A 26722-nucleotide genomic window follows, 5' to 3' on the forward strand; every position below is an offset into this window, starting at 1 on the left:
CTTTACAAGTAATGGAAGTTCACTGTGGATTCCATGAATACAACAAAAATAGTTCCCTTTCTCCTTTTTTAAAAAAAAAAAATATTAAAAAAAATGACTTGGAAGAAAGAAGAATAAATGTAATCTAACAAAAACATCAACACATTCAAACAACGCTTTGGAGTCTCCTAAAGCCAGTGCTTTGTAATCCTGTTTTGCCAAAAGCCAGCATTACCCTTTTGCATCATCGCTACAAATTCTTTATAGTATATGCGACCATCCTGCAAGATTAGGATAATGAATGGAAAATTTTCCATGGTGATGATATGCGAGATTTGTAAATGCAAAAAAAATATCAGCGAACAACATACATTATCTTGATCTACTTCTCTGATCATTTCCTCTGTCCGAACATCTCCTATTCCAAATTCTTCACAAGCTTGCTGTAGCTCATCCGAAGTTATATAGCCACTACTGTTTTAATCAAAATATTGGAAGGTGGCAAACAAATGGTCCTCCTTCTCTATCTTGTTTAGATGTAATGTAGCAGTGATGAACTCATCGTAATCTATAGTGCCACTGTTATGCCTGCAATTCACATGCCAATAGAGGGAAACTATCTCGTCAACATCAAGTTGTCTATAACAAGCTCACCTAAGGATCAATCTTATGTTATTATTTACACTGAATGATTTGGATATTGTATGGACGTGGAGGAAGAGGCATTTTAATCTTCCTGTCTATATATATTTTTGCCTTCTCCATACAAATCCCTATCAAGGTTGGTGTTGTAGATTCTGAAGTAACAACCAGTCAACCACTGACTTTATTTGATTTGACAGATAAATGCAAAGTAAATGTGAAAGATAAGCACAAAACAACTTCCACAATAGAGTCAACAACTATTACTATAAAACTTACCGCTTGCATCAGAGAAACAAATTCAGATTCAGTAAGATTGGCACCCACTCTTTCTAATCCAACCTTGAGGTCTTCAAAAGCTATCTGTCCACTGTTATCTGTGTCTATCATTTTAAACATCTCCTTGAGTCCAGCAATTTGTCCTCAGAGAGGTTCGAAGCAATAACCTAGGTAATAAAAGAGAAAGAGAGGGGAAATTGTAGGGAGCATATCAGTCAATGCTAAAAATCAATAGCACATATGCATTTAATGAATGCGAGTTCTGTAACAACGAACTCCTAATGACCATATCTGCATTGATGCTGAGCGGTTTCCAGCCAGTTCTAAGATTGACACAACTGAAGGGTTGCAATTTTTAGGTCACTTTGTTTCCATGGAAGTAATTGTCTTGGAAATTATATCATGTATAAAAAGAAGCCTCTGAACATAAATTACAAATTTGTCATATAACAAACTTAATCTCTCAAATACCTCAACCAAGATAAACTAAGTAATTATCAACTCAATTCAAATATTTCTTTGCGATGCCTATTATTGAGATCACTTCTTTATTTGACTTATCTATCCTCAGATTGGACATAACTGTAGTGAAAGAATTGTTTGTTTCCATTTGCTCCAAATGTTATGAAAGATATTGACAGAACGGCAACAATTTATTTATCGAGTAATGATAGATAGCATGAAAAACTAGCATGAAAAGCTAGCATGAAAGACACAAGCATGGAAGTGGGACCCCCTTGCATGCAGGTGGGACCCAGCCCCTTGTGTCTTTCATGCTAGCTTTTCATGCTATCTATCATTACTCTTGTTTATCTATTTAAAAGTAAAACTATTTGCAAATGCATCGGATTATATCCATGTAACTGACCCAAAATGATTGGGAGCTACAAGATTTGATGATTTAAAACTGCACCTATTCACAGGCTTCAAATTACGATGTTGTGGGCTTAAAAAACTTACCCTGAGGGCCATCTTCTTGAGTTTGTTCATTGCTGAAAACTGTTTCAGGCAAGTGAGGACTGCTGAATCAAGATCCTTGTCAGGAGCCACACCATCCACCTGAACCCAAGGATGGCCTGAAAAGTAATTGTGTAAAAGGATGCAACTCAACCAATATGAAAGTGTCATTTTTTTAACTGAAGTGAAAAGGAAACTGATTTATAGCTTCTAGTTCTGGAAAAAAATTAATGGTAATTTGCCACCATGCCACACAATTTCCTTGATCAATTATTCTAAGATAAATCAAAACCAAGATGAGTGAGCCATACATGTAATGTAATTCACTGTCAAGAGTATAATTAGTTTCTGAGAAAAAATCATCTGAGATTAAAGATGGAGGAAACTCACATAGAACTTCATGGGCAGTCAACCGCTTTTTGGGGTCTCTAACAAGCATTTTCCTTACAAGATCTTTTGCACTTTCTGATATGCTAGGCCATGGATCAGTCTCAAAATCAATTCCTTGCTACTATTCTGGGAGTAGACTACAGAGAGACATAGTAGAGTGTCAAATAACTTGGAAATGACTTGATAATAGAAATGAAAAATAGTTAGAATAAATTCTCACCAGCCCAAAATGGAGGTAGACCACTAAGAATGATGTAGATGATTATTCCAGCACTCCAAACATCTGCTTCTGGACCACAGTACTTCGTCAGGACTTCTGGTGCAACATAAAAAGGGCTGCCAACCACATCATTGAATATTTCTCCTGAAAAGGAAAAAAAAAACTTCCAATTAGAAATCAGATAAATCAAGTGAAATTCTTCAGCATGTTGCCTTATAGAAGCCAATAGGCTTAATGGAAGCTGTAACTGACATTTCAATATATTATACATGACAGCCTAATCTGAGACACAAGATGGTAGAGAATGATCAAGTGATCTTGTCTTGAACTTCTTGTTCAATATTTCAAATATTAAATGCCAACTCGACTCACATAGAACAAGTACACTAAATGACTCTAATGGAGCAGAAACAAAGACAAACTTCTAAGAAGAAAATTTGCAGATTTGTCTTTGATGCAATTATGTAAACTGGGCATAGAGTTGTCATTATTTACTTCTGAATTTCCATCTTGAACCATCCATTGACTGCTTGTTGTCCATCTATCAGAGACAAAAGCACCAATACCATTGTTGTTTGTTCACTATCTTCTAATGATGACTCATTTGCCCAAACCAAGGCAACAAATTTTCTAACAAATCAGAGAAACAAATTCAGTTTTCCTTGGATGTTTTCGTTCTTTATAGTCATCAGTCAAGTAGAAACCAAGAAAGTATACCAGATGCACGTGGACAACTGATTCAAATGGCCCTATGTTCTCTCTCCAAGAGTGAGGGATTGATACTTATCTTGACATCATCTGAAATCAAATTCACAATCACTAATATGTTTTTTCAAAAAACTACCTTTTAGAAATATATTTATAGTTCACAGCTCTCGGATGAGCTTTCAGCAAAGGAGTACATCCTCAATCAGCACAATTGAACAAACAATTCATATAGCAAATGATTATAAAACATGACAGCTTGCTAAGGAACTATGATCATTCACCTTACATGAGTAAAATCAAAAATAATATTCAATGAAAATAACAAGTTTTTTGTTTTAGACGGTCCATCCTAACCCATTGTAAAATTGGAATATCAAGCGACTGGTTCATTCTCCTCTATATCGCTTAATGTCAGCCCAAATTCAACTTTGAACACATGCCTCAATCAAAGGTGAATCTGATTTATCTAAAAGTGCTTATTTGCAAAACCGTAAAATGGATTACTCGCAAGATTTCATTTAGAGAAGGAAAGGATATTACCAGGTCGAAAGAATATTGACAATCCGAAGTCCATGGTCTTAAGGAGCATCTTCCATCTGGTTAACAAAAAGAAAATTTTTCCGGCTTGAGATCTTGGTGCATGACGCCCATGGAATGGCAAGCTTCTACTGCTCCAACGATCACCCTCGCAAGCTCTGCAGCGTTCCTCTCTGTGTAGTGACGCTTCTGGATAATCCTATCGAAGAGCTCCCCACCTGCGCACAACTCCATGACCAAATGGACTGCCACTGCGTCTTCGTAAGCCCCTTTGATGGAGATGACATTGGGGTGGCCAGACGAGTGGTGCATTATTTGTATCTCCTTCCGCACATCCTCGATATCGTCCTCTGTGACCAGCTTCCGGTTCAAGATCGACTTGCAAGCGTACTCCTTTCCAGTTGCCTTCTCCACGCACAAAAATGTGGTACCAAATTGCCCCTGACCAAGCTTCCTTCCTAAGCTATATATTTCTTTCAAGTTCTCGGTCTTGAGCTTGAACACGAATCCCGCCTGGAGGCCGACGGAGCACTCAATCCTCTTCACCTGGGTCGGCTTCTTCGACGGATTCGCTGGCGCCGGGTTCCCGACGACTTCGGGTACTTTTGAAGGCTTCGAATCGATTCCGTCGATCTTGACGGGTTTGGGGGCATCGGTGGAGACTACCGAAGAATCTTTAACGGAACCGGTGCCAGAGGCCGGCGGGAGGAACTCGTTCTCGGACCGGGAGCGCCGAATAGTAGCTGAACTGATTCGAAGAAGGCATTCTTGGTCAGGTTCCGACCGACGCATGTGTTGCCCATCAGATCCGATGCTCAAATCTCTCTTATCTTGTTCTTCGGCATCCGATTTGGGGACACTCAATGAGCATCCAAGATCTACTAATAGCTTAGACCTCGCCACTAGACCAATGCAATCACAGTCCACAGTAACCACCACAAAGGCCGAAAAAGCTTCTACATCCAGAAACACAGGGGGAAAGACCAAAATTTGCTAACCAATAAAAAAACAAATGATCAGTATGGGTAAAAATACTGGAAAACTTCAATCTTGAACTAGGATCGATGATGAAACTGGAGAAGAAGAGAAAAGAATCACGCAAATTTTCACGGATAGAGCAACTCGAAGAAGACGAAATGGATGATAAAGAAGTAGGAAGAACGCAAAGATCGAGAAGACGGTGAGTAAAAACAAGAATCTGTCAGGTAATCAAATACCCACCAAATCCGCCTGCACGAGAGCGAATTGCCATGGCACGAGAGGAAGCGGACGAAATGATCTCGAAATGAAGAAAATGGAGTTTCAGTTCATTCTTATGCCCCTCCTACACATTTTCATAATCAACCCTGTACAAATAGATTTTACGAAGCGAAATAATTTGAATCGAGTCCCTGCAGTTTATTGACCGTTAGTTTTCGTAAAATACGCGCTCAAAATCACATTAGATATTTGTTTTTAAATTTCAAATTGTACATGTTATTGCCTCCCAAGACATGTTGTGGTAGTAAAGAATACTTAAAAAAGAGGTAGTAAATAATACTGGTAGGCATAGTTGAATTTGATTAAAATGAAATAGAATTGTACTGAAATTATAATTTTTGAATCTCAACGAAATCAAGGTAATATTTTTTTTTATCTTTGTCAACTGCAGTTTTTCGATTTACATCCTCATAGATGGTCGTAAAACGGACCATGTGAGACCGTTAGGATAACGGATTTCACCATAATAATTTATTTTAAAACAATAAAACCATATTTAATAGGATATAATGGAATAATTTGATATAAAATAAATTTCAATATTTATTAAAAAACAAGATAAATGAGATTTAGAGATGAATAAATTTTATGAGCCATATGTATTGAGGCCTAAGTTAATTAGGTGAGTTTGATTGATCTATGTGTTAAATATATTTAATTTAATATGTCAGAGGGCTTATTGGTCAATGCAAATGGACATGTCGAGGAATGAATAAAATAGATTAACACATTAAACCTAATAAATTTGACCATATCAGTCTTGGACTAATCGAATTGGATAGATAAATTAAATAGATAAACTTAGATAGAATTAATTAGGACTCCCATGTTGAATTTATCTAATGGTTGACTCAACTAAAATGAATTTAATAAATTTGACAAATAGATCGTATCAAATAGATACATTTACAAATGATTCATATAGAGCAAATATATTCAATAATTAAATAAATTATAAATTATATTGATTAGATAATAATCATTTTGTATAGTCTAACTGGACTAAACCAACTCATCAAAACTTGAAAAGGAAGAAGGGACCCCTATGACTATGGTATGGTACGATGATAAAAAGTGGGATAAATTTTTAAATAATGATAATAAACCGATAGTACATTGCACCTAATGAAATATTTTTTAAATATAATTAAATAATTAAGTAATTAAATATGAATATTTTTTAATACGAATAGGAAGATGGATTTAATTAATTAAATTATATATATATATACTATTTTTTTCATTTCATTAATGGTCAATTAAAGAAAAAATAAAAAAACTCTCTTATATTTCTTTACTTCTCCCTGTTTATTAATTATCATATATTTTTAAATATTATGTGATTTTTAATATATTTTTATTGAATAATGATAGTTAAATAAAATTTTAAAAAATAGTATAAAAAATATTCGATCCGCTTTTGATGGGCATGAGCATTAAGATGAAAGTTGAATATCCGATATGGATGAAAATAAAATAAATATAATAAATGAGATGGAGACATATGATATAGATTCTGATCTAAATCCGCTCAATTATCATCCCTAATAGTCAACTAGATTGCTTAATGATGTATTATTTAAATCGACTCGTATAAGACATCCTAGCAAATCTTAATGATGCATTATTAAATTGGAATAGTTACAAATAATAAAGCCAAAACTGGTTCGGAGATGAACCGGCGAAAATAAAGTCGATGTCGAACCGATCGACCCAGCAAATTATATCGTAAAAGATAATTGCATTATAAATTTTTCATATTAATTAATCGGTTTAAAATTCTAGTTTTCTTCGGATTTAAAAAACTAATATTTTCTACATCACATTATAAAATCGATTCTAAACTTATCTACCAACCCAATTCCCTTCACAACCGATATGTTTTGATCTCACCAAATAATTTTTTAAAAAATTTTATAATTAATAATATCTATAATACAATTTAATATGTATATATATAGTACTTCTGTTTTCTTTTCCATTATTTTTTTTTCAATTAGGCGCCATGTATAATAAGAATAGAAGAGAGGAATCAAACGATATCAGGATCCATTGTTCAGCGGATTATCAAAGTATTTATGATTCGATTCTCAACTACAATACTGTATGATATTTTTTTTCAATTGGATGAAAAATATAGAAGTTGATAGTTGGATGAAGAGCAATTCCTACCTTCAAAATTTTTTTGATGGACGAATTATGAGGAAGATCGTCTATCTTTAAGATTAATCAAGCTCAATGCTCAAATATCTAAATTATAAAAAATAAAAATAAAAAAGAGGATTCGAATGATCTTAGCTTACAATTAGAGGAAGAAAGAAGTATGAATGACCACATTTTAAATTGTACAACCTAATTGTCTTCGATTTTGTCTTCATGTCGACTATTTCTTGAGATCTATCCTTAGGTGTGCATTTTACCCGAGATATGGGAGAAATCAAACATGTTTAGGCAAATCAATTTGTCCGTTAGTTCAGCCATTAAGATGGCGTTCAAGCAACGAACTGCCGGGAAAGATTTTTCCAACTGCCAGCTCATCGTTGCCGCACTGGCGGTCAAGATTTTTGCCGTTTTTAGTAGAATTCGTTGCATTGGCTAAGTACTGGTAGACACGCCTCTCTGCGAGAACAGTGTCATTTAATTGATCACGTGGCCACGTGGCGCTTGGAGTCATTAAATTAATGATGCATATATTTTGTATTTTTTATAATTTCTCTAAGGTGGAGAAGTCGTTATTCACAAGCAATCGGCGACTGAATATTTCATCCACAGCATCGTGATTCGGCAGTTCACATGCATGGCTCTATAAATACTGCACCTCTGCCCACCCCTTCATTGCATCCCTACACATTATAACCAGCACCTTGTGTTCTGCCAGCAGCGATCGAGATGAAGTCCTCCGCCGTGCTTGTGCTATTGATCGCTGTCCTCGTGCTGCTCGCCGGAGCTCCGGCCGCAGTGGAGTCCGCGACATGCGACGTGTCGCAGTTATCTTCCTGCGCCAGCGCGATCCTGATCTCGTCGCCGCCCACCAGCGAGTGCTGCTCCGCGCTCAGCTCGCAGAGTTCTTGCTTCTGCGAGTTCCTGAAGAACCCCAGCTTCGCAGGATTCATCAGCCGAGCGCGCGTGGTGGCCGCTGCTTGTGGTGTCTCCGTTCCCGATTGCAATTAATTAGTACTGCAAAGAGAGTCGTCATTTATAGTAACTGTTACGACGACGATGACGACGACTCTGTACTTAAGTACTGAACACATATATATAATGAATAAGAATGACACTGCGCTAGTCATCGACGCGTGGCTAGCTAGACAGGAAAGTGTTTACTAGTTCAACTTATTATCAAAAAAATCTCTAGCTTGAATGTATGGGCTTCACTGTATTCATTCCTTTTGGGAAAATAAAGATTTATTATCACTATGAAATTTACCTTCTTTTCTTAAAACGCTTCTAGAACTCTTTAAGTAGTATTGATGAAATGATGTCACAAGTATGTCACGTGATGCTTACTTTGCTGAAATTTGAAAAATTCCTATCCATTTTGATAATTTAATGGACAAACGGAAAAAGGTATAAATTATTGGGGTGGAATGAAATTTTCCAAAATGAGTGGCGAAAGTAGTAAAAGTGTGACGTTTGGTTGGCTGGTGGCTAGAGCAAGGAAGATGCTTTATGCTCTCGCTTACTTGCTCTCTCGCGCGGAGGAGAAATAAATGGTGGACCAAATCGATGTTGATTGGCGTTGGAGCCTTCCGTGTCCTCCGCCTCCTCCTGCTCCCTCTCCCATCTCGCTTCGCCGTGTCGATCCGAATCGCTTTCGGGAACACTTTGCCGGCCAGAGGTTGATCCGTGATGGAGCACCGGTTGCTCCGGCGGCTGAAGGCATTGACCTTGCTGTGGCGCCGCCGGTCCAGGTCAGGTAATTTTCCGATTTTTCTCTCTCTATCAGATCTTAATTTCTGTGCCTTCTCTTTCGGTGATTGGGGATGAGAGTTGGACAAATTAGTCATTTTTTAAGATAAAAATCGCCGCTTATGTAAAATTTAGCAGCTTGCGGTTACATGATTTGGCTGTTCCTTTAGCATTGGAAGAGTTGATCTGAGGTGTGTGGAGTATGAGAAACAAATAATTAGTAACACTTAAAAGGCTGGATATTACGCTGATACATTCGAGATATTGGTTACTGCATATTTGATTGTAGTCGGTGGACCAAACACCGAGCTTCCATTTAGCGGTTGGTTAGCTAAGTAACAATTGGTATCATCAGACCATTGAGTTTACAGAATTTGTTGTAGGGTTTCAGTACAATTGATGAATCCTTTGCTCTGTTATATACTTGAATTTCAGTAGGCATACAATTTCAGAGAGGAGAAATTTCCAATATGATTATTCCTATCCAAATAGTTGAGTTTTCATTATTAGGAAGTGATTTGGAGTAACATTATGCTATCATGAGAATACAGGAAAAATTGCGTCCCATTGATCATTTCGTATTAGATAATTGCCATGTAGTTCCGTTAGGTGCATGTTAAATGATAGATGATTCAATCATTGATGCAGACCGATAGACAACCAGATACTGACTTATCTTCTTAATGAAGGCATACCATTTGTGAAGAGCTTCACATACAAGGAGATCAACAAGGCAACTAGCGGCTTTGGCATGATTCTTGAAAGTGGTCCTCAGGGAACAACTTACAAAGCTAGATTTCCTGATGGACTTGTTGGTGCTGTTAAAAGAGTAAGATCGCACCAGCTGCAGAATGATTCCTTCTTGAAAAGTGTCCAACTCTTAGGCCGCTTGCATCATCATCATCTTGTTAAGCTCAAAGGGTTTTCCAAAGGAAAAGAGAGGTATTAGTGCATAGCAGCATAGGTTTCATTTAACCTACCAAATAATTAGACCAATTGATAAGGTCTGAGTATACTGAAGTTGTTCATCGTATTGGATTGCATGCTGTATCTTTCTTAGGTTTCTTGTCTTTGACTATATGGAAAATGGAAGGCTGAAGGATTATCTTCATGGTAAGATTATGTTTTGATTATCCTCATTGTAAATATGCTCTTTTAGCATTGTTTGTTATTTCTCTCATGATTTTGCTCACTTCTGACAGACCCACTGAAAACGCCCTTGAACTGGAGAACTAGATTACAGATTGCCATTGACATAGCAGCTGCTCTGGTGTGTATCTGATCTGAATGATGTCTTCTTTGATCAAATGGCATGCTTCATAATCATATTTATGAGGGAAGATCTTCAATCGCTAGTTTACTTTCACTCTGACAGAATTTTACCTTCTGCTAATTATGCAGGAGTACCTTCAGAATTTTTGTGAGCCACCTGTCTACAATGTGTCCATCAGCTCAAACAATATATTCTTGGATGAAAACTTTGTTGCTAAGGTTTTTTGACGATTTCTTATATGAGTTAATGTTGTTTTTTGGCTAAACATAATTATATACTACTGAACTTTTTCAGCTATCTGATGTGGGTTTTGCCGGTTGTGAATTAATCTGCAACAGTGAATCAAACATCATTTCTGAAGGTCAAGCTCTTAGACTTATATCTTGGCTCTGTTTCCATGCAATTGCTAGTAATAATATAGGAATTGAAGTTTCTGACAGATACTTCTGAACAAAGAAATAGGAGACTTGTTTTTCAGTTTGGGATGCTACTACTTGAGCTAATCACTGGGCAATCATTGCTTAATGAAGCCGAGATTGTCCATTGGATCCAAGAATCTGAATTTGCCTATTCAATCCACAAGATGGTGGACACTGACCTTGGTGACCAGTATGATTCCAAAGAACTTGGAAGTTTACTTGTTATGGCAAGAATGTGCACCAAGGCTGAAAATGATACATCAATCTCCATTCGCCAAATTTTACGGTTTTTGCAGGGACAAACAGAACATTCTGCATTTAAGTGTGGTAAGACCAAGATAATTTGACTAACAATTTGTATGCCTTAAAGAATGTAAAATTAACTAATAAAGTATTATCGTATTATTGTAATTTGTAAAGAAAGTAATTGTGATTTTTTTTGACATCGATTAATTTTGAGGTGACCGATCCGGTCGGCGCCCATCGCTTCGTTCATCCTCACCGTTCATCTATCCATCCGAAGGCGAGGAATAACCGTGGCTACTTGATCATATCCCATCTCGGCTTCGTTCGCTATATAAGGGCGCTCCAATGGAGCGAGCTGATGCGACTTTTTTATTTTATTTTCCGTTTTCTTTTTTCTCACGAAGGGAGAGAGAGGGAGAGGGGAGAGAGAGGGAAGGCGGGATGCGGGAGGAGGTGATTAGCTCTGGGACAGCGGACGCTGTCGCGCTCGCTAGGTCTTCTTCTCCGCCTCCGACACCAGCCGCGAGGTGATCTCCTCCTCCCTCACCTTTCTCGTTCTCTCTCTCTCTCTATCTAGGGTTTCACAGTTCGATCTTCGGTATTTTCGTAAATTTTGTTTTCTTCTGCAATAACTCTCCGATTTGAAGCACTAGGACGCTTCCCATGGGCGCAACCCCAAATTTAGGCTTCTTCTTCGAGCCAAAAGCTCCAAATTGAAACTGATTAGGTCAATGTTGGCTCATTTAGAGTGCCAACTTTCCCTCTGCAAGCAAAGAAAATGCATAGGCTTGTTGTTCCCTTGGCATTGCTTTGTTGTTCGTGCCGTTGAACATTAATAATTCCAAATCAGTAATGTTGACGTATACTTTGCTAGGCGGTCATGGCGCAAAGTTTGACTAAAACAACCTCTTAGAATACTGCTAATAGGTTTTGGTTTAAGGAGACAATGATTCTGCGGTATAGACAATACGAAGGGTGCAACTGCAAGTAAAAAATCAACAAGGTCTATTAACTGGCAAAGTGCTATTTTCACTGTGATGCTATTTTAGGAAGAAAAATACCTAAATCAGAAAATAAAATGTCAACTCACATCACTTCTAGAATTTCAAAAGAGGAAACCTCTGTATTTAAGCTCAAAAGAAATTTATAAAGGAAAAGTTGTTGTGATCCTTTCCATTTGTTAAGGAAGGAAATTATATTGTAGTTACTTCCTTGATTACCTCTGAGCCTAGGTCATCAAGATTCATCCTTATTGTCCTAATTTTTTGGTTTATTCATGGGTTTTCTTGCTATTATCGATGTGTCTGTCTGAATAACGCCTCTTGCTCCATGTCTAATGAATCCCTAAAATTGTTATTTCTCCATCTCTGTATGCGGTAACAAGGCCTTCTTATTCCTTTACTCTTACTCTTTCTTCTATTTTGTTGTTGTACATCAACTTTCAATCTCATATATGCCTTTACTTTTTTCTCATACTCATAATAGTCTCCACATTGGCTTCCTTGTTGGGGCTTCGTGGTTCCATTGTTCTGTAGCTTGTTAAACCAACATGACCACCATAAACAAGCTGATCCACCTCTGTGAACCTTCCACCCATTGAATTGAGTTTTCTTCCATTTTTTTTGACAAGTATGACAATGCTTGTAAATAGTCACCTCCTATACACTATTTCTTGATGTCCTCAAAACACTTTTGGCTCCTTTGTTTGATTTCCCCATTGCCATTTGTCCCAATGTTATATTGCTTACGAAACCTAAAATTTCTTTGCTTGTTGCAAAGCTGATGTAGCCATATACTGATTCCATCACTAAGCCAACGCGTATTTATTAGTACACTAGTGCAGATCTCTTATATTCTTCTTGCAACAAGTGGTGTCAAAGCACAACTTGTGAGATGTGAAAGTTTTAGTTGTCAGTGTATTGTACTTGAAATCTAGTGGAACGTCAAGTTGTTGCCATCACATTTGTCATGCCCACCAACTTTCATTTGTTGTTTATGTTGCCTCTTATTTTGGAATATTGTTTGACTACTATTGCATGGCAACATGCTATCATATTCCTTAGATGTACCCTTTTTCTAGTTTAGGTTTAATAGGTTGTGCATTATTATGTGTGCATCCAACTATCAACACCTGCATGGTAGTATCTTGATAAAATTTGCAAATCACTTGTAGGCCTAAGTGGGTTATTTCATTCAGCATTGTGTAATGAGCTGAAACTTTACTAAATTTTGTACACATGTCATAGATAAGTTATAGTAGTCTTGAAGAAAAGTACAATTTTTTTGGACCAATATTATCTGTTTCATCATTGTGAATTACTTACTTTTACTTACACGAGTCATTTGAGTTAATTGCTTATTGTTTGTGAGCTAATCATAGGTGTTGAGTGACTCATGTCCACTTGCATTACTTGTAACATTGTCTATCTTCATTATAGTTATAAATTGAACTCTGTAGACAGAATGTACAAGGCAATTAAGGCATTAAATAGAGTTATCAAAATTATCCAAGTCTTCTTGTTTTGCTTCTTGTTGCTTTTCTTCACTTATTCTCTATCTAGCTAATACATAACTAACATTTTGGTCCTTTTTACCCATTTATGATTCTAATATGCTCTTCTTTGGCAATTGTTGTCCATAGATCTCTTTAATTTGATCCAAGTCCTACCTTGCAATCTAAAGGCCACTTGTATTATTGTTCTCTCAGAATTTATAGAGACACCTCAACTAACCTTCAAGCAACAATCTTGTTGCATATTCTCACACTATTTCCTGGTTTCCGCATAAGTACAATCTTCTTATTGTGTTGATATTTTGCTTGTTTATGGCGACAACATATGACCTTGCTTAGCCTAGTTTGCTTTTATAATAGTGCTTCACCTTGAGCCACCACATCACTTGCTCGCATCAACAATTAAGGCCATGATGTGGGTACATGTTGGACGCTCATGCATGGTTCCCTTTTGTAGCTCTAGTTTCAGACAACAAAATGGCTAGGTGCACCAACACCCTCTTACCATGAACAAAATGACTCCACCTGGCATAACTTGCTCCACTACATTGCTTGTTCCTAACATTCAAGGCCATGATATAGCTTGCTTGCACATATTGTATGTGTATCATTATCCTCTTTCTGTAGCTGCAGTTGTGAACAATGACAATTTCTAAGTGCACTTCCACCCTCCAATGAAGAGAGCCTTTTTCATCTATAGCTTTGATGGTTTCAATCATACATTTCTCATTAAGTCAACACTAATGATTGCCTCATTTTGTTTAGACTTTGCCACAATTATTGAGTCATCAACCGGAGATAACCTTGTTTGCAACACCTCATTCCACCTTAAAGACAAAGTGTAAACATAGTTCCTCAATATCAACATTCATAATTCGGGGTTGTTTTAGAACGAGTTTGAGTGTTGTTAACTTTGATTTGGTCCACCCATATAGGGGAGCTATTTCAGTGGATTTGTCAAAGTATGCTCCGTTGAAGCTGATGATGATTAGTGATGACAAATTGAAATGCTATTTCCTAAGCATTCTTCTTATCAAGAGATGAATTTGTTCCTTAGTGGCTTTCATCCAAAGATGCAAGGTGAAGTTCAAATTCATCTCAAGGGTAACTCAGAGGTTTCTCAAGGGTGTAATGGCAAAGTGAAAAAGAAATATTTATGTTTTAACATTTTCAATATGTTTCCACTCCTATGAAGCAGGTTTTCGATCTCATTTCTAGTGAATTATTGGGATTATCATTTCACCAAATTTTAAAGCATGAATTATATTTTCATTAATTTACTAATAATTGTGAAATCATGTAAGATGCTGATTATTCTACATGGACGCAGTTTCTTCAAACTCAATTGGTACTCATTTTGATATGTGTACAGTCCATCAAATAGTTCGATTGAATATATCTTTTTGTATGAACATTGTGCTAATCAGTCCATTACTAATCTTGTGCAATATACAACCTGTCCCCAAAGTAATTGTAGATTCTTTGGACTTTCTGGAATTTAGCTGCGCCATTTGATAGGACAAAGCTGTTTATATATCATTTTTTCTGCCAAACCTTGAGGGATTGATTGCCAGTAGCTAAGTCTGTATTCATTCTTTAGCAGTTTAGCTTGGTCATTCTGCATCTTGTGTTGAGTTTGATTCTTGGATTCTTCCTTGTACAAATAAATTGTCTTAGGAATTTAGGCAATTTATGTTTTGTCGATCTTTACTGAGTTGAGATAAAGATTTCTCTTATATCAAGGTTGTGGAGACAACATTCATAAGTATTACAACAGCTATCATTAACAATTGCTGACAATAGATGTTTCTGTGCAAGAAGATGTCCTGTAGTAACATCACATACTTTGTGGAAATAATTATATTTTTCTAGTTGTCATAAACTAGTGTTATATATGAAAGGGAATTTTGATAAACATAAAACACCCTCTGAAGGGCCTTGGCATATCCTAACTTATTCAAAACTTGCTTGTGGGAACAATTATGTGTTGGTTAGGAAAGAAAAATGCAGATTATTTTGAGCTTGAAGAACCTGTTGCTTAGGTTTGGGAGAGATTCAAATGGCGCATTGCTCATCCTATGTGATTATGAGTTTAAAGACTATTCATTGCTCTTTTAAAGCGGTTATTTGTAGAACCATTCTTAATCTATTTGTTGTGCCTTTAAAGCAGCCATTTGTAGGCTGAGTCTCTGTTTTCATAGGATTGTTAATCCTATTTTTATTTTCCCAGTATAAATCAGTTCTTCAAAATCATCATTTCTATTTTAATCAGTAATGTTGTTTGAATAAACTTTTAGTTTAACATGGATATCGAACAACTTTCATTTTATATTTCAAGCATTCCATAAGTGAAATGTAGATCTTCTTCTCAAGCATATTGTCACTTCTTATAGTTCTGTTGGGGCATCCTCTCCTGCTGCTCCAACAAATGCAACCAGCATTGATTGGCTAGGTAGCATTCAGGGTTCTAAGGTTGGATCTCTATCTTGTATTGGTCCTCAACCGCCTCGGACTTCATTGAGCACAAATGCTTGTGGCCCTGCCATGGGAACCTCAGAACCTTCATGCCGACCCTGGGAACGGGGGGATCTACTTCGTCGTCTTGCCACATTCAAGCCTTCAAATTGGTCTGCGAAACCAAAGGCTAGTAATCGAGTCTCTCTTATTTTTTGTGTGTGGGTTTTCGTTTAGTTGTTGAGTCTGTGCAAACTTCTTGTGCTAGTCTGTCTTTTTGTGTTCTTCCTTGCAACCTCAATACAAAATATTTATGTACATATGTGTCGTGAAAATTTAATGTAACACCATCATGATTTCCTGCTTGATGTTTATTGCAGAAATTAGCTTCCTTCTTATTACATTCACATGTCAGTTGTTTATGTACAAAAGAAATTAGCTTCTTTTGCTCATGTTAGTTATTTGGGACTTGATGTTTCAACAGATTGGCTAGCAGTTAAGTAAAATAAGCATGACTATGAGAAAATACACTCCAAATGCTAGAAAGAAACTGTTGAGTTCATGTGGACATGTCCATCCACATTCACCTGTTATATGCAAAAAATAAATCTACTTTTAACTTGACCTGATTTTGGAATGGATAGTTGACTTCTTTCTCTTTAGTGTTATATTATATGTGTACAACTGATACTAAATTTGAACTATTCAAATCAGTTTCATCTCTGTTAATTTCTTATCCTTTTATTTCGATCCCTGCAGTGCATTTTGCGATTTCTATCCAGGGTACTTAATATAATTGTCTATGTATATTGTACACATTCAATTTTCAAACATGTATAAAATATTTTTGCAAACTGCAGCTGAAGGAATATGCATTACTTTCACGTGCCAGTTGTTTATATACAAAGAGTTTTTTGCAGTCCTTTTTCTACCCTAAAATTCATCTAGTTCTCCTAACAGGTTGCCTTGCTAAGATATTTATTATTATTATTATTTTATATTCTGATAGAAGAACAAGCATTGATATCTTTTGCTCAGTATAAAAGCATGTTCTTGCTAAATCTGCAGGGTGCAAGTTCACTATCCTGTGCTCGTAGAGGATGGATTAATGTTGATGCAGACGTGATTGAATGTGAATCTTGTGGTGCTCAACTCACCTTTACTCTGTCAGCATCTTGGACTTCCACTGAAGGTAATTATCAGAAAGATATATTTATTAATTTTCATAATATCTACTCGTAGTGATCACTATTTCTTTTACTAATTTTTTACACTGCTAATTTGATTTGCCTTTTTTAATTACTGAATGATTTTCATTTGATTTGGTTTATTTCATTACAGAATGATTCACACTGGATTCGAGCATCTAGCTATATATTGCTGATATTAGCATTTTGGTTTTGACCTGTCTTGATGTCTTTAACTTTTGCTTATAATGAACAGCAACATGTAGTTTCTATCAGTTTTCCAGGTTGAACCTACATTTACTATATACTACATGATCCTTTCAACGTCATGTATCTTTTGTTTGTACTAGTTGACCGGGCTGTGGAAGCATTTACTGAGCAACTGGATGCGGGTCACAAAGATTCTTGTTCTTGGAGAGGAAATTGCTGTGCTGACAGTTTAGTGCAATTCCCTCCCACCCCTCCATCAGTGATTATTGGTGGTTATAAAGATCGTTGTGATGGCCTTTCGCAGTTTCCTTCTCTTCCAGTGGTAGCTTCATCTGCTATTGAGACTATGAGGCTTACAAGGAGCACACAGATTGATCAGTTTTTAGCTCAGCCAAGTGGTTTCTTTTCTGGGGAATTAGGTTGTAAAGCTGATAGCAATGCAGCGAGAAAAATATCTCGAGACTATCACTCTTGTGGTCATTTGCATGTAAGTTGTTCAATGTTCAAACATTTCTTATTGCATAACTCAAATTTAACGTATACTTATGTACTTTCTATCTCTATTTACTTTACATTCGTCCTGTTAATCTTGATAGGCACAAAAACTTATAAGTCTCTGTGGATGGGAGCCTAGATGGATCCCAAATATTCAAGATTGTGAGGAAAACTCTGCTGAATCTGCTAAAAATGCACACTCAGTCCATCATGCTGAAGATGAATACGATCGTTCTGATTTTCGTGTACTTAGTAAGAATGCATTCACTGCTTCCAAAAAGAAAGACAAAGGAAAGGGGAAAGCCTCCATCGAAGAACCAAAGTACAGCACAAGGTCTCCTTTACTTGATTGCAGCTTATGTGGTGCAACTGTCAGAATCTGGGATTTTTGTACAGTGCCTCGTCCTGCTCGATTTGGTGCCAATAATACTGATACTCCTGATGCTGGCAAAAAGCTAACATTGACACGAGGTACAAGTGCTGCTAGTGGTGTCAATGGATCGGCTGCTGCAGATGTTATGGAAAAAGAGCATATTGAGGAACGTGATGAAGCAGCAATGGCAGATGATGGTAAATCTCAGTCAGTTGGTGTAGATTTGAATCTTACTATGGCAGGAGGCTTGCCATCCCATAATTCTGGATTGCCAATAATGCCTGAACATTTTGATGACAGAACTATGGGAAGGGATTTGATGATTGGCCAGCCTACTGGAAGTGAGGTTGGAGATCGGGCTGCTTCTTATGAGTCACGTGGTCCAAGTTCTAGGAAGCGTAGCTTGGAGGATGGTGGGAGCACTGTTGATAGGCCACAAGATAGAGTTATGCATGCTGACAGTGTAGAAGGAACTGTTATTGACCGAGATGGAGATGAAGTTGATGATGACACACAATACTCAGGTGGACCTAACAAACGGGCGCGTGCATTTGATATTTTTGATGCATATCATCCTTTGTCTAGGATGGGTTCATCTGGTGCTGGTCCCAGCCGAAATTTATGCTTTGATATTGATGGTGATGCAAATAGAGTTGACTCCTTTAAAGAAGAGAGTGACATGGGTGCTGGACTCCCATCTCACAGAGATTCTGCTCGTGCTTCCTCTGTTATCGCTATGGACATGATTTATAGTGGTGAAGAAGATTCCATGGAAAGTGTTGAAAATTACCCTGGAGATGTTGCAGATGTCCAATTTCCTTCTCCTAGCACCCATAGGCATCTTGATATGAATGATGCTTTGGATTCTAGTAATCAAATTCAGCAAAATGCATACGTCCAACATGCTGCTGCAAGTGTTGCTAGGGAAGTTGGGGGTAGCAGTACTGTCGAAGGGGAAGAAATTGTAAATGCAGAAACTGTGACTGCTTATGCTCGGGATAGGATAAGCTTAGGAATTAGCGGTGGAAGTGTTGGTATGGGTGCAAGTCATGAGGCTGAAATTCATGGAAATGATATCTCTGTACATAGGGCAGATAGTATTGTAGGTGATCCAGAACCCATTGCTGAAGTCACTGAGAATTTGGGACAAACTGGTGAGTCTGCCCCAGGACCTGCATTAGTGGATGAGTCTCTTCCAGAACCAGTCATTAGAGAAGATCCTCATGGCGATAGCCAGGAGATGATGTCTCAATCAGTTGGAAGAGCTGATAGTGGCTCAAAGGTTTATGGTTCCCACACAATATGTCCTGAGAACAGTGCACATCCTTCACTTTCTTGCAACGCTATGATATACTCAGCTTATGAAGTATCCAAAGAAGAGGTAACACAGATGGGCAATGTGTCAATTACTGATGATTATGGACTCATGATATCTGACAATATTCCTGGAAATGGGATAGGTATCTTATGTTGGTTCTTTTTTGCTCTCATTAATCTTTTTTTCACTTTTTACCGTATAGTTGTACTTGATATTTCAATCCCCATAGCTTCAGAATGTTTTTTCAACCAGGATTAATAAAGCTGGTTGCAGTTGCATCTCTACTTGCAATGCTACAATTCTTGAAATTTCTAAATTTAGTCTATCTGTACCTTATGTGCTTTATTTTACTTGTCTTTTTGCTTTTAAACTGTCTTAAGAATGTTGTTGAATCTTGTTCTAACTGCCTCAGTAAACACAATATCAATTTTAGTTAAACCCCATTCCAATATTCAAATCACCTCAGAAAATTAATACTAGTCTTAGATTGCCCCTCTATTTATATAACATATGAAATTCAAACTAGTAGTTCACATAACAATGGGATGTTCTTTCCTTCCATGTGAATCTTGTTTGAAAAAAATATCTACTGATGACTACAACTTCCTGGATAACTTTTGGCAGCTGATCTTTATAAGCTTGTGGTGTTTACAATCAAAATAAAGAATAGAAGCTAAAATTACTGATACTTGATATGATGATGGCAGAAATTTTGAGGGAAAAATTCAACCTCCACAATTTGAAATCTTATGCTCTCTTTATTTCGGAGGATGGATAGAGGAGGAAAAGATCAGTAGTGGACCAACAGTGGATCAATAGTGGGAAAGGAAAGGCGAGAGTGGAAAGGAAGGAGAAACTCGCCAAGCTGTGAGCTTGCAGCCTGGTTAGTCATTGTGAGCTTGCAATGAGCTCTCGGCTAAGCCTGACAATTGCTAGGTTGCTGCAAGCTTGTGGCCAAGTCCGATCTCTATGAGACCGCCATGAGCTTCTGGCTAGGCCCAGTGGCTGTGAGCTTGTGACTAGGCCTAGCCTTTGCGAGGCCACAGCTAGTGGCCTCGCAAAGGCCACAACTAGCGGCCTCACCTGGCCGCAATGAGATCACAGCTTGGTCTAGCCACCACAAGCCGACGATCTTGCCTCACCTGGCCGCAATGAGATCACAGCTTGGTCTAGCCACCACAAGCCGACGATCTTAGAGTCAGACAGTTGGTTCACCAAAGGCAAGCTGACTTGTTGTCAGGAGTTATTGGGTCTGGGCACATGGAAATGAAGCTGAGATGGAAGCTGGGGTTGTCGGAATCGGCAAGACGAAGGAAAGTTCATTTTGCTTTTTTGCTTCATTTTGGGTGGATGAAAAATGAGATAAAAATTGATCTGCAGATGGATTTGGAATTAGTCCTTTCTTTAGCTTTGTGTTAAGTAAACGAGGGAAAGTGTCTCGACTCTCCTGCAATCCTTCCTTTTCTTCATCCATTTTTCAGAATAAACAAGTCATTAGTTACTTGATCTCATGTAGTCTCACTAATGACTATACTGATCCAAACTTTGATTCCAACACCTATCTATTATTAGGGGAAATTTTAGATTTTTATAGGTGTTCTTCAGTTCTATTTCACTTATTTAAAGAAATGTTTGGCTTGTGCTGAATTAGAGAGCTGTATTAAAAATACTGCTCAGTTTTTTCTAGCATTCATAAAACATTGGGTAAGTACACTGAATTGTGAATCTTTCAGGAAATCTCATAACCTCCACAATTTATTTGGAATATTATGCTTATGGTAACTTTTGGTGATCTGATGCTTGCATCACTTTCATTGGGCTATCTTATTCCAGTGCATCAAGCTCTGTTGTATTTTTGTTGCTTCAGGAACAACAAATGGAGAAAATGGATATTATGTTGAAAATGGAGAGTTTGATCCTCTTAAGCATCACAACTGCTATTGCCCATGGGTTAATGGAAATGTAGCTGTTGCTGGTTGTAGCAGTGACATTGGATCCACTTTGAGCAATTCAGAAGTTGCCTGTGGTTGGGAACGGACATTGGATGCCCTGGATACTCTCCAGTCTCTTGGTCATCTACCAAACCAAATGATGCCATCTGAATCTGCTGCTTCTCTGTATAAGGTGAGTTTACTAATTTGGATAAATTGCTAGTTGTGCTTTCTAAACCCTTGTATTTCTTTTGCTTGTCACCCATCCTTTCTTACAGTTTGTGCTCAGTTCTGGCCTTTTGAATACTCATGTAGCATGATGGATTTCTGACTATATACATCATCTCATGGCACCCAAAAACTTATAGAGTTGGGATGATAATATAAAGTGTTGCACAAATTTAGTGAGACAAAGTTTAGTATTTTGATTTTGAAGTGGGCTTGTAGTTGTGAAAAAAGATGGTTAAACATAACAATTAATCTTTTGGAGGGAGAGTTCTGTTCACAATATTGCATTTTGGATTCATAACATCACAGCTTGGCTATATGCAGAATAACCTTAGGGGCGCGTTTGGTTTAGGTTATCGTTGATAATCTTGGTTATCTGTCCAAGTTTATCAACGATAACCTGTTTTGGTTTAGGTTATGATCGATTCCAAGTAATGCAGTATTACCACCACATCAGTAAACATCAACAAATGGGTTATAAACCCGAAATGTGATTACCTCGGTAGTATAAGATTTTCTGCGATTTCGGAGGTTAACAAAATTTTTTTTCATAATTAACCTCTGATTTTAAAACTGAGTTAATTGAAATATACAGTGAAATTTAATTGAAACTGAGTTAATTAATTTAATAAATTTTAATTTAAATACTTATAAATTTAAAAGAGATAATTTAAAGAATTATTTTATGACAATATATTTAAATTTATTTTAAATTTTAAAAAATTATAAATAAATTATATATTTTTATATATTATCAATTTATTATCATCATTAATATTATTAATTTAATTTATTCTAAAAATAAGTTGAATCAAGGGTAATATAGTAAATGTTAAATTGGTTATGTTTTATTCCCTCCAAATAAATAAGTTAAACCAAACACATTAGGTTATGTTTTATACCCCATAACCTTGGTTACGTGATTATTTGGTAATCACATAACCAAGGTTATACATGATAACTTGAACCAAACGCACCCTAAGAGATTTCCTTTTCCATTTGACTTTAAGATATGAGCTCAAACTTTGTCAAAATGTCTAACACTTCAGTGATGGTGATTTTTTGAAGAGTTTATATGTATGGATGTATAATAGGAGTCTCTTATGCAAGCTCTTAAAATATTGAAGAGATCTTAGATTCTCATGTAATAAATATACAAGTCGTAGGTGCAAAAGTAGAGAACATAGAAGAAGAACCTCTTAAAATCTCGTGTAATTTATAAAATGCTCAAATCAGGAAAGATGATGTAAGCTTTTTAGTTCTACACACTCAACTTTCATAGACAATAACAACCAAGGCTTATCTACATTGTTGTCACTTGATGTACTTTCATGGATGGCCCTTCAACAAGCTAAGTTTCTTTCCCATAAATCTCTTCGAGGTAATTTCATTCTTGTTGCTCTATCACAACTTTACGTAACTAAATAAAAGAAAATGAGAAGATAAATATTCTATGATGATATGTGACTAGATGTATCTATGAAGAAAAGCTACTGGGCAATATAGTCATGTTTGTTCCTATGAAATGTTCAAGCACATAAATACATGGTCTAAAAGTTATCTTATTTTGAACATCTTCAAATAAAAACCAACTACAAGTATCCTTCTTTGTCACTCCTCAAGTAATAACTTCTGTAAATTTTGCAGCTTATAAAGAAAAGTGCATGCTTTGGAACTTAGCCAATTGCCTAAGATTTTGCCAGATATTATTAGCCATTTGTAAGCAGTTCAACAAATGGGCAGCTCACCATTTGGTACAGGTGGTTGTCTGAAATAGTAGCTCCAGCTCTGTGTAGAAGGCTACTATATTCCAGCTATTTTTGGGTTACCTAAATTTGTTTTTCCTTTAGCGTGTCCACCATCAACTGCCTGGAGATAATTCACTACCTGTCTCCACAGTTATTATGTTGACTAGATTTATCTACGTATCATTCTATGACATTTACATGAAACTATTCGGAAAGTTTGATTATTGTGATTTTGAGAAATTTACCAAAATTTCATTGTTAGCAACATTATCAGGAAAATTATAGTTGCTCAAGTTAATGTTCAATCTCTATGCTATTACTTGACTGATTGATGTTTGCTCATATTATTAGTTTAGAATAAAGGGCACATCATATTTCCTTTTCCTCCCACCTCTCTGCCCTCTTATTCATTCCTTCACCATGCAAGAAACTGTTATTGTCCATATGTGTGCCAATATAGTAACTGTATGTGTAATAAGCTGGAGTTTTTGAGCTCTATTTCGCTGGAGTTGCTGTTAGGATATTAGGTTAATTCTTGATAGTGTTATCCTGATGTAAGTGCAGCATTCATTTACATTTGGTGGGTTTACACATACAATTGAACTGGTTTTCATTCAGACATAGTTTTTGTTTCAGTATTGATTTTATTGTTACTTGCAAATTGCAATGAGGTTCCTTCTATTTTTGGTATATACCTTAGTGAAAGGGAAATTTTACCTGTGAATAGCATCCATCAACAACATTCCTTCCATAGTAGTAGGCTATTCAGCCAAAAGAATCTGAAGCTCAGTGGCTGAGCTTGTAATTCAATCTTTGACATTAGCTCTTTTGAAGTTGTTTATGAGTATTCCTTTGTGTCATTGCCTACTTGATCTTTTCATTTTGCTGTTCAAATTGGCTTTTAAGATGCTAGTCAAAATGTTCCCATATAGTGCCAAGTTCTCATATTCTTTATACTCTTCATAGGATGATCATGTTACTCATAGTCAGAAACTCTTGGTACACCGTTCTGTAAATAAAAGGCAAGGAAAACGTTGATCATTCATCCCCCTGGACTGGTATGCGAATGTTTTTCAAATATCTTTTCATGCTATCTGTATATTCTGATTTAGTTGCTCTATCTCAAAGTCAAACCATAGACGTTGATATTGTTATGAAATTGTACAATTTTTTTTTCATGCATCTCCCTCAACATGATGTAAAGGCCAAATTCCTATTTTCAAGTAGTGCTGTCATTTTACATTTTCCATTCCAGTACCCTAAAGTAAATTTGGCAGTGGAAAAATCCTCCTCTTGGTTACATTGTGTCTGTCATGATAAGCTTTTAATCATTGTTTTTTAGCTTTTGAGCCTTGTTTTGGAACACATTAGATGTAGTGCTTAGTTGTCTAGTGTGATATACAGTTGGATGTTTTTAACAAGTACATTCGACATCAATAATTATAATAATGTACATTACCTATAAAAAGAAAATTAATAGTTGTAGCAATCTGTCAGCTGCTCGTCCAAAGTACTTGTTGATTTATACACAGTTTTGCCACGCCATTTATTTTTTTTGTTTCAGAATCATATGCTACATAGGCTCACATTAATTATTAAAATATCTAAACTTTTTCTCTTAGTTTGCATTTTATTTTAAACAATTAATCTAGTGGGGCATCATAATATTTGAAATACAATACGTGACATGTCCAAGCATTAATAGTCATTTTGGTCAACGAGCTAATCAATGTGAATAATTATTATTGGAAAAGGGCGTTACATTTCATTGTGAATAATATTGTTATTATCTAAAATTTTAAGTTATATTTATTCTTTAGCAGTCAACCATAGAATAAATAACAATCACTTTATGACCAAGGATCTCCAACACTTTTATTTATATTATGAAGAATTACGCTAATGGACATTTAGCATATTGTCATATTTTGAAGTTAGTTCCTTTGTTAGTCTTTCATTCAGTTACTGCTAGTGTAGTTATTTACAGGCCTGCATGGCAGGTTATGGCAGGTTTTTCAGTTGGCGTTGGCAGGCATGACTGTTAATGGATTGTTGCGGAGATCTGAACTTTTTAACGTGATCCTTAGCTTCCTTTAAAGCATTGGACTTTTTGTGATACAGTGGCAGTCATAATTGTTAATTTATATTTTTCAAGAGTGGCATTAACGTCAAGTGCTTGTGATGTATTCTTAGATTGCCTCTTTAATAACCAAAATTTGATCAAAGTGCGATGAATTTTTGGCTTCATGAGTCCACTCATACGTGTTATAACTTTTATATATATTATGCATCGAATAGGAATATAGTTGGCCAGTGTTGATCATTTGTTTGAACATTAGTTTGGTATTGCAAAGGATTATTGTCAGAGTGATATAATTTACTGCTTTAAGAGCTATCTATGGCTACTTATTTCAAATAATCTAAGTGAAGTAATTTTGTCAATAACGGAGATGGGAGGTGCTAAAAAGTATATTTGGAACCATTACGTATAATTTTGTCAATAACGGAGATGGGAGGTGCTAAAAAGTATATTTGGAACCATTACGTATTCTTTTAATTCGTTAGGAGTGATTAAAAGTTGGATGAAATTATTTGAATCGATCGAATTTAAAATTTTAATTTTAAAAAAATTAATTAATTTGATTTGATTTTAATTTTAAAATTTTTTATTTTTTAAAATATTAATTATTTTAATTAATTTGGTTGAAAATTCAATTAATTAATATTTTATTAATTTAATTTATTGAATTTTTATTTAAAAATTTAATCGATTCAGTTAGATTTCTTTATTACTTTTCAGTCCAAATGTGTCCTTATGTAGTCATTTATCTTCTCTAAACATTTTTAGTATTGATCAAATGGTGTTTAAAATTTTAGAATATTATGATCTTATTGTTCGAATAATAATACATATATTGTGATCTTTCATTATCAACACACATATTGTGATATCAATAGAATATTATAGTGCTGATTTGGTAAGATCAATATTTTAATAACGTTAATCGTTTGAACAAAACACTGTTGCGCTGAACAGTTTGTTGCATCTCAAGTTGAAGAGCCGATCGGAGACAGAGCCGGTGGCGGAGGGAGAGAGAAAGAGAGACGAAGATCGGGACAGGTTATATAAAAATCTTTAATCGATTTCATCGGCGATGTTTTCAACTGACTCCGATTCTTGACCGGTGCCTATGGACGACCGGTGCCTATGGACGACCAACGGTAAACTTCCCCCTACTAATCTTTGAATCCGATTCCACTGATGATCTTTTCAAAACCGACTCCGATTCGTAACCGGTGCCTATGAACGATTGACGGTAAAACTAAAATTCAACGGACTATTGATTAACTTATTTTTGATCAATTTAACGGCACATGGAAATTTTCACAAAATGATAATGAGATATATACTAAAATATATCATCTTGCTTTTAACTTCCCTATTTT

At 36.2% G+C, this 26722-nt stretch overlaps 2 protein-coding genes and 1 pseudogene across 3 annotated transcripts; 2 read left to right on the forward strand and 1 right to left on the reverse strand.

Moving 5' to 3' along the window:
• Nucleotides 1-145: 145 nt before the first annotated feature.
• On the reverse strand, nucleotides 146-4515 carry LOC141837410 (calcium-dependent protein kinase 10-like; annotated as a pseudogene).
• Nucleotides 4516-8749: 4234 nt separating this feature from the next.
• LOC141841824 (putative receptor-like protein kinase At1g49730) lies at nucleotides 8750-10958 on the forward strand. The gene is made up of 7 exons (XM_074730020.1): nucleotides 8750-8888; nucleotides 9571-9823; nucleotides 9942-9994; nucleotides 10084-10151; nucleotides 10283-10372; nucleotides 10449-10515; nucleotides 10595-10958. The coding sequence occupies exons 1-7, from the start codon at nucleotides 8822-8824 to the stop codon at nucleotides 10918-10920; spliced, it is 924 nt and encodes a 307-aa protein (XP_074586121.1). The 5' UTR covers nucleotides 8750-8821; the 3' UTR covers nucleotides 10921-10958.
• Nucleotides 10959-11213: 255 nt separating this feature from the next.
• Nucleotides 11214-25500, forward strand: LOC141838799 (uncharacterized). Of its 2 annotated transcripts, none has more exons than XM_074726380.1 (8): nucleotides 11214-11346; nucleotides 15725-15974; nucleotides 16854-16977; nucleotides 17323-17669; nucleotides 17779-19510; nucleotides 21236-21492; nucleotides 24242-24333; nucleotides 25276-25500. In XM_074726380.1, exons 1-7 carry the CDS (start codon nucleotides 11261-11263, stop codon nucleotides 24311-24313), a joined length of 2868 nt encoding a protein of 955 aa, XP_074582481.1. In that variant the 5' UTR covers nucleotides 11214-11260; the 3' UTR covers nucleotides 24314-24333; nucleotides 25276-25500. The 2 variants fall into 2 exon arrangements, with proteins under 2 accessions (XP_074582481.1, XP_074582482.1); XM_074726381.1 differs by having other exon boundaries at nucleotides 25286-25500.
• Nucleotides 25501-26722: the final 1222 nt, after the last annotated feature.

This window comes from Curcuma longa, chromosome 11 (genome assembly GCF_044706935.1).
Source record: "Curcuma longa cultivar G26 ecotype Majalengka, Jawa Barat chromosome 11, ITB_CL_G26_1.1, whole genome shotgun sequence".
Lineage (NCBI taxonomy): Eukaryota > Viridiplantae > Streptophyta > Magnoliopsida > Zingiberales > Zingiberaceae > Curcuma > Curcuma longa.